The sequence below is a fragment of the Gymnoscopelus braueri genome (assembly GCF_963280865.1).
Source record: "Gymnoscopelus braueri genome assembly, chromosome: 13".
Taxonomy (NCBI): Eukaryota; Metazoa; Chordata; class Actinopteri; order Myctophiformes; family Myctophidae; genus Gymnoscopelus; species Gymnoscopelus braueri.
The window spans coordinates 49,333,675-49,342,561 of record NC_137615.1 but is presented as its reverse complement, the minus strand read 5'-3'; the positions used below and the strand labels follow the sequence as shown (position 1 = coordinate 49,342,561).

The following is an 8,887-nucleotide window of genomic DNA, read 5'->3' as shown; positions in this document are numbered from 1 at the left end:
TTACTTTTCAGGAAATGGAAAATAAAGATCAGTGTTCCAATGGATCCAAAGTAGTTGTTATTTAGTCACCAGCTCTTATTAACACATTCATTGTCAGGTATTAATTAATTAATTAATTCATCCGCCACTACCAGCGGTTTTACCTTATTTTGATGATCCACAGATTATTATTTTTTTCAACGCGGATGTAAACAAACGGTGTCTCGGCCGAAAGACAAGTCTCTCTTCTTTCCACCGGAAAATCTGTTCTGTAGTTATCGGCAGTTGAATATACAGTAGCTTGTTTTCACCAAAAACGCATTCATTTTTTATACATTGAAGTCAAGGCATCATAGGTTGGCGAAGAGTGCCCTCTAGCGTAATCACTAAAAACAGCAGGTGACTAATATTACATCATTGGTGGTCAAGCGTTGGATTTTAGATGACGTAATATTACATCCGTGGCAGTCAATGTGTTCATACCTTTCATTGGTTAAATACGGACAGACTTAACATCTTTCAACCTAACATGGGCATGTCATTATCAATGAAAATGTTGAAAATTAATTATAAAGAGAAGAGTAGATGTACAAGCTCACAACGCATCCCATTGACGCACGTGTGAGCTTGTCGATTGGCTGCTTTCACCAAATCTCCTCAAGCATTATTTTGTATTTTTAAGTTTGCCTTCTTCTCACCTGCAACACTCGTTTACAGTGTTAATCCAACACTTTTTCAGAATTTCAAATTTGGCATGGTTCTCTAGTGCAGGGGTCTTCAACGTTTTCATGCCAAGGACCCCTTAGCTGAGAGAGAGATGAAGCAGGGACCCCCCACTAAATACTGTGTAAAATGATGTTGCAGATTAAACTTTTTTCATACATTTCATAGATAATTGGATTAATGTTAATGTGTATTTTAAGATAGTTAACCTTTAAACCCTCAATATTTAGTCAACTTAACGGTTGGCTCTGTACTTGGTCTGCTCTTTTTCCCTCTACACCGACTCTCAGAAAATAGCGCTGCGAGGCATTGTGAGCTTGTAGATCTGCTATTTTCAGCTAATGGTCCCCACAACACAAAGATTTGGCGGACCCCCTGTAGTAACTCTGAGGACCCCCTAGGGGTCCCGGACCCCCTGTTGAAGACCCCTGCTCTAGTGCATTATTCTGTTTTCCAACATGTTTGTTTTGAAAGGGTGAAAAAATATGTATGACAATGTATGACCCCCATCTTTTTTATTTTTTTTTCAAATGGAACCGTAGTTATACTAGTTATAGTGCTTGGTGTGGACAAATCTCTCATCCTTTCCCCTCAGATGTCTATTAAATACAACATCGCAACACCGGTTGAGAACAGCAATCTGACCGTCAACGTCTCGACTGAGGCCAGCTGCAGCCCGTCCCATCATAGACCGCAAATGACGTTGAAACTACAGAGCCTGTAAGGATCATGTCATGTAGAGAGAAATAACTACTGCAGTTAGCAGTGGTGTAAAGTTACTAAGTACATGTATTCAAGTACTATACTTAAGTACAATTTTGGGGTATGTTTTATTATACTGGAGTATTTCCAATTTGTAGTAGCCTACTTGAACTTCTACTCCATCTCAGAGTCAAATATTGTACTTTTTTATACACTACAATTATATGTAAACCTTAGCTACTAATTACTTTGTAGATTTTGATTATTATAACAAAACAGTAACACACTAACTACTTCAGCCCTATATATACCTTATATACCCTATATATTTACTGTATACTCACAATTGTGAGCTTGTAGATCTGCTATTTTCAAAATCGTTTTTAATACATTTTGAACTTCTGAAATGGGACATTCTGCACAATGAGTACTTTTACTTTTGGTACTTTAAGCCCATTTTGATACCAATACTTTTGTACTTTTACTCAAGATAAACCCATGAACTACATACATGACAATGATACATTTTATACAGAAATAAACTGAATGGTGTTGCACAGACAAACGCAAACCACAGTAAAAATATAGAAAATATATTTATGAACGTATAAAATGTTTTGGTGTGTGAAATTGTGTAGACTTTAAAACATAAATGTAAAAATATGTTTTACCCACAGATATACTGGAGATAAAGCATCTACAAACATGGTGTTGGTTGAAGTAGCGATGTTATCTGGATTTGTCCCTGAACCAGAGTCTTGGAGCAAGGTGAGTTATTGTAAAAATAAACTTTTTAAACTGGACTATTGTAGAAGTTGAGTCCACATAATAACGAATTGAATGTTATGGTTTTTCCACAGCTGAAGAATCTGCTGGGGGATCGTTTGACGCTGAAGGACAATTGGGTCCACATCTATTTAGAAGAGGTGAGACTGCTGAATGCCACTTGATGTTCAATACAACCTCCTCATCATTGCAGCGAAAATCTTTAACTCGGAGGGCAAGAATCGACCCATGTACACTCCATTTGAATTAACGTAATGTAGAGAAGACACTGGAGCAGCTCAGACACTTGGTGGTCGCTTCGTGCCTCGTTGTGAGCTGAAAAGGCGTGATTTATTTTAGTTTAGACTTTTTTCTAAATCTTTTAAAATAATATATTAATTTTTTTAATGTAGGAAACTGAAAAAAAGGAGATATTTACCCATAAAAATTGGTCCGTGACCCAAACATGGGTCCCGACCCACTGTTTGGGAAACAGTGTTTTAGTGGGGTGGGGCCGGCCCTGAGTGGAGGAACAGACTCTTGATAATCTGCTTCTCCGTCAACAGTTACAAAAAGACGTACCCATCAACCACGAGTTACATGTCATACAGGAGGTCGCGGTTCAGAACCTGCAGCCAGCCCTGGTCAAGATCTATGATTACTACCATCCAAGTGAGTACATGTTCTCTCCTTCAGCCTTCTGCAAAGAGCACATTCCACAAAAGTTATCCTATTTTTTTATCAGGATGCAAACTACATAATTTCTGTGACATCTCAGTCCAATGTAATAGATAACAAACATAGCCTATAAAATGTTCTAGATAAAGTCAAAACTATTGGCAACATATTGGGCCCTCATGCCTAAACCTTTGAAAAAAAATGTCAAATAGCCGATCTACATTGACACGTTGTGAGCTTGTAGTTCGACTATTTAAACTATTTTTTTATGTTTTTCAAAATGGTAAAAAAAATGCCCAAAAAGTTTAGGCATAAGGGGTAAGGCAAGATAGAGCCATTTTTCTTGGTAACTGTATTTTAACTGTAGTTTGAAATCTTCCATTACATGCAACATAATAAAGAGATTCAATACAATACCCACAATCCCTCAGCACTCTGCTGAGTTGTTTCTAGTGCTCATTTGTTAATTGCATGGGCTTCTTTCTCTCAAATACATTTTGGGGAGGCAGTAGCTCCTGTGAGACGTAAAGTCCCTCACCCTTATCCAGTCTTGATTTATATTGCCACACACAAATCATGACCTTAAATAAATGCATGTGCACTTTTTAAAGACTAGTGTCCACATGAAGTCTGACAGACCCATGCATGAAGCCGCCTGTGGCTATTATTACTCCCTGTCTGGCTGTCTTTCATTTCTTGTTGCTCCAAACATGCTAACAAGACTTTTTTTTCACTCAGGTGAACATTCACAGACAGAATACAGCTATCCTTGTGATCCACAGTAATGACCATACATGCTGTCTGTCGCAGCAGGTAGGTTCCATTATTACATCAACACCATGTGGAAAATATACCATTTACATAAGGGTTGCTCATTGTGTTGTGTTCCTGTTCTTTATGTGCAGGTTGAGGATTTTAGTTGACTATTGGCAGATTCGATATGTAATAATGGACTATGTACATCACTGTAGAGATGTGTACTGGATTATCACAATGACAAGCCAGTGTTGGAAAGTGTTGGACATTAGCAATAGCTATAGGCCTAATGTTTATAGCTATACACTCTGTGTGCAGCACATCAGGTCCAAGTTGACAGTTACAATTATTAGATCTGGCCTAGATGTATTTAAAAAATATCTCCTATATATTTTCTATCCACAGATTTTTGAAGAGACAACTCATTCTTCGGCCTATAATGGAATCCTGTAACATTCAAGATACACCTGCTTAGTGTTGCTGTCATGCCGAAACCTTGCATACCCATTATTTCAATATTTTTTATTTTAATAATAATAATAATAGTAATAATAATAATGAAAATGCACAGTTTTGGACTTCCCCAGATTAATTCCCCAGGTGTTTCTTGTATATTGTAACACTGGTGCTATATGGTGCTATGTTGTTCCTATTCCTCATATACAGTAGTGTAATAATGGTGCAATGTTCTTTCTATAGCTCATACTGTCTCATAATTTAGCCGTCAGTCATGTTGACATATTGATTGTTACAGCACAAATGATTATCTTATGTAATCTCTCCTTGCTACCAGAGTCACATGCATGTGGGGGAGGGTACATGTCTGTGGGTTTTTCTGGTTTGTTGTTCATTCGTTCTATTATTGTGACACTCGCTGGCTTTGGTGTGGACCTATACGTTCCTCGACACCGTTTACAGAGAGACTGTACTATTACAATAGTATCTTATTTTGTAGTAGTGTTCTTAGGCTTCCTGTCTACCCCCTTGTAGCTGTTACCTGTCTTTTCTCTCCACCCTGACTATGTGTTAACCCTAGTCACCAGTGGCCTGTTTGTCCCAGCCTATCCCTGTGTTGATTGTCAGTTGATTCACATGTGTCCTGTTAGCGTTGTGTCTATTTAAAATGTCATCAGTTGCCTAGTAGTTTGGCATTTTCAGTCTAATAGTCTTCAGGCTGTGAGCTTTCTGTATTACTAGTTTGAGGTTAATCAGTTTATGTTTTGTCAGCCCTGTTGGTTATTAAACCTTTTGAATTGAACCTTGACTGCCTGCTTGTCCTGCATTTGTGTCCGACTCCACGCTCATACCCTGACAGACAGTCACTCTTTTAGCACATGAAATAAATGCAAACAAATTGGATTATACATTACAAAACCAGATGCAGCTTTTTGTATTTAAATATAAAGTGTAATCTTGGCGCTAGTGTTACTATTTGAATTAGGAAGAAGATCTGGAGTGGAACATCGGGACGTTTTTTGTCGATGAAATAAGAATGCATATATCTCTCTCTCTCTCTCTCTAAATATGTTTGGACATAATAGGCGATCTTCAATCTCGCTTAGTTAGTTTTCGACAAATGTTCGCCCAAGAATAAGGACACAAGGGTCACGTGGTTAAGAATTGCAGATAATGGGAAGAACAACATATTAGGCTACTTATGAAATTTAAAGCACTTATTCTTTTTAATAACAATTTCTGACATTTTCAAAACTTAAAAGCTTCACTATTTAACTTGTTTTAACAAATACATTTTTATTTTGTCCAATCTGTATGGTAGTAGGCTATGTTGATACAATATAACTTATACCTTTGAGGTGGTTGTATTTTGTCTCCCTGCTCTTCTATTGAGACATTTAGATTGTGTCAAAGGTCATGTCTCACCTAGACACAGGATCTGAAATGAATTTTGACCTGATGGATGGGATTCAATTTATCCCCTGAGCAAGCAGGCTATTAGCTCAATGGTACAAATCCGGGTAAAAGAGGAAAGTTACATAGTGCAGCTTTAACCCATTAAGAACGGGAAAGCCTTTAAGTTGTTATACCTTCAAAACCGGGAAAGCATCTCTGTCATTTTAGATGTTATAATGTAAATAGCAACAGGATTGTTCATAATTTATTTTTAATAAAAGATTAAAAAGGTCTCAGGTCTAAATGGGTTAACCCTGTAAGACCCGGATATATTTGTACTTGCAAAAAAAAAAAATTAAAACCTTTCAGATGGTCTTGAAGGAGTATTTTGAAGAGGAAAATATAATGTTTTTTAAATTTAAAATGTTTTGGTAAGTTTTTATGCAAATGTTGACATTTAGCAACGTTGGGTCCATCAGGTAGCAAAATTTCCTATAGGCCATTTTTATGCATAACATGGCAAATGTGTAATTACTTCACTAAAACAACTTAATGATTCATTTATATGGTTTATTATTTGGCCTCAGATCAATTATGAATAATATTTGGCCTCAGAACAGTATACATTATGAATAATAACACCAATAAGCCATATTTTTAAATCAATTTTATTAAAAGAACAACAAAATAAAAATCAGTACAATATATGTAGTAAAGAAACCTAATAACCTAAACCATTGTCAGTGATCACACAATACTGTCTGGCCAACTCACTGATTTGCATTGATAAAAGGATGCAAACTGATCTCCACCCAATATGACCCTGCACATTCCTGACAATTCACACCTGCTCTGCAAAATGAGACAGGCACCCCCAATCACTTTCTTTTCAGTTGTGATAGTCCCAGAAACAGTTTTTCTCTCCTGCAAAGCACAGGTGGACATCACACTTGTTGCAGCTCACAATGGTGTAACCTGAACAACCAGTATTCCTGCAGCGCCCTTTCTGTGTCTTCATTGGGAAGTGTCCAACTTGGTCTTTGCAAACATCTGATGGCTGATGCGGTCGTGCCACCTTGTATGGAGTGCTTGGACTCTCTTCCAGTTGTCTCTTCTGAGCTGGAGATGGCCGTCCCCTCTTTGGCGTTCTGACTGCAGTGTCCACCTGATTAGAACAGAATAAATTAATATACACATCAAAGATTCATCAGGATACAAGTCTGAGATAATGCAAACAGTGAAATATTAAAATGACAGATGGTAAACAGAACTTGATTCTTACCAGAATGAGAGAGGATGCAAGTCGTGCCTGGAAGAGTCTGAGTTTCAGGACGTCTTTCCGTGGGACCTTGAGAGCTTGGCACTCCCGTTTGTAGATCAGCCAGGCTGATGAAGTCCTTCTTCAGCCACTAATATCTTGAATCACGGCGATGAGCGGGTTTGGTCAGTTGGGGCAGCTGAATGTCTGCTGGGTGGTCAGTGGGTTCACTGGGTGGTTCGGGTGGTTGGTTTTCTTTGGACCCCACGCCACAGTCCTCTTCATCTGACTCTTCATCAGTCTCATTGATGTCTATGTCAACATCACTCTCTCCGTTCATCACGATATCCAGAACATCCCTTGCTGTGAAGCGAGGCCCTTTCTGTTGTTGTGGCATTCTGAAATGAAATAAAGACATACCATTAGTACATTTAGTACTGCTAAGTTCTTACACATCACTGCTCACAACATTTCACAAGTCATACAATACTGTCTGGCCAACCTATTGTTTGATGATGATTGCCCCTAAGTGGTCATCATCTTTACATTGCCCCTAAGTACCCACCACACCTCGAATGAATAATGAACAACCCCCACAACCCCCCAAAAATTACCACATTGGTCACACTGTCCTTGTAGTATTGAAATAAAATTAAACATACTGAGAAATAACAAGGGAATATATTGGTTAAACTATGGTTGAATATGTATTGTTTAGGGGGAAAGAGAAACTTTGGGTGGACATTTTCTGAGGCTTACAGCTCAATATATATATATATATATTATATATATATATATATATATATATATATATATATATATATATATATATATATATATATATATATATATAGTAATGCAAAGTGGGGGAAATACACATATAACTGTTTAAATCTATTGTGAAAACTATATATAAGGCTGAACAGTAGCAGGTGAACATTAGGCCTACCCTTGTATTTTTTGCAACCAAGAGGGCCCAACGTTGACCAAAAGCAACAAGTATGAATCATGATCTAATTTAAATTTGGGACATATATTTCACAATAATAGCATATGTACATGTTCTAGACATTGTAATGTTCACCAAAACAAATATTACAGGCATATTACTTACGTTTTTGTGAGGAATATCTTCCAGAGAAAAAAGAGATCTGTTCCAACAGAGATTTTTCAAGTTGTTATATTCCCCGCTCTGTGGGGGGTATTCATATGCAAATATCCTGGCCAATGGCATTGTAAGACTAAACAATAGGACCCAATGAGGATTTAGAGGTGAAAAAATAACAGAAAAACAAATTATTTAAACTCCTTTCTTTATAAAATATAATTGTTGCTCTAAAGCATCGCTGGGTCTTAGAGGGTTAATAGTGAACATAGCTAGCCGTGTCTCATTGGTGGGTTCTGGACAGTTTAGAAAACTGCCAACCAGTGACATCATAAATTGGGACTTCCAAGCTAATAGCTGACGTTAGGGAAGAGGCCTAATTTGAAGATGTAAAAGGTCACAATGTTTATGTGGTTGGCAACATGTCATGGGCTTATTATTGGCTAGATCACAGAGCTTCGCAAGACATAGCTACAACATGGTCAACGACAGGCCGACTAGGCCGCTCTAGTAGTTTAAGAAGACCAAACCTGCCTACCGGTGATGTCACTGGTTAGGCAGGGTTCTGAACTGTCCACAGCCCTCCTCTGAGACCTAAATAGACAAAAACATTTACCATCTTAGTGAGGAGCAAATTATGACGCAGATGTCTAAAAAACAATGTGCAATCTTTTTGAAAACTTATAACAACACAAATCTTGTATGGGGGTCCCTGGCACAAAATCTTTTTGGATGGGGGGTCCATAAATATTAATTTGGGGGTCCTTGACATGAAAAAGTTCTCAAACTTTTTTTCTGCAGGCTAAAACCGTTGCTGTCAGGCAGAAACCTCAATCTCCATATTTCAACTTTTTCCATTTTTCCCCCCTATAATTTATTGCCTTTTCATACAAGAGTGTCGCACAAAAGTAGTGAAAATGGCAGGCGCATTGTGAGCTTGTAGATCGGCTATTTTCACTATTTAAAAAAGGTTTTCTTAAACAAATATTGTAAGATGAACTGTTTTGGACATGCAAGGTTTCCACCCGACAGCCACGAAATGAGAGCTCAGACCGGTCGTCGTGTGGTCA

The 8,887-nt window shown here is 37.7% G+C and overlaps 1 protein-coding gene across 1 annotated transcript in view; it reads left to right on the top strand.

The window, feature by feature from the left end:
- Positions 1-3,757, top strand: part of LOC308099662 (alpha-2-macroglobulin-like) — a gene marked incomplete at both ends in the record, with an annotated part of 56,522 nt that extends 52,765 nt beyond the window's left edge. The window contains 5 exons of the mRNA XM_080448397.1: positions 1,298-1,422; positions 2,082-2,172; positions 2,265-2,330; positions 2,736-2,841; positions 3,753-3,757. Coding sequence (XP_080304523.1) covers positions 1,298-1,422; positions 2,082-2,172; positions 2,265-2,330; positions 2,736-2,841; positions 3,753-3,757 — 393 coding nt within the window. The remainder of the gene's footprint in view (positions 1-1,297; positions 1,423-2,081; positions 2,173-2,264; positions 2,331-2,735; positions 2,842-3,752) is intronic.
- Between the last annotated feature and the right edge of the window lie 5,130 nt (positions 3,758-8,887).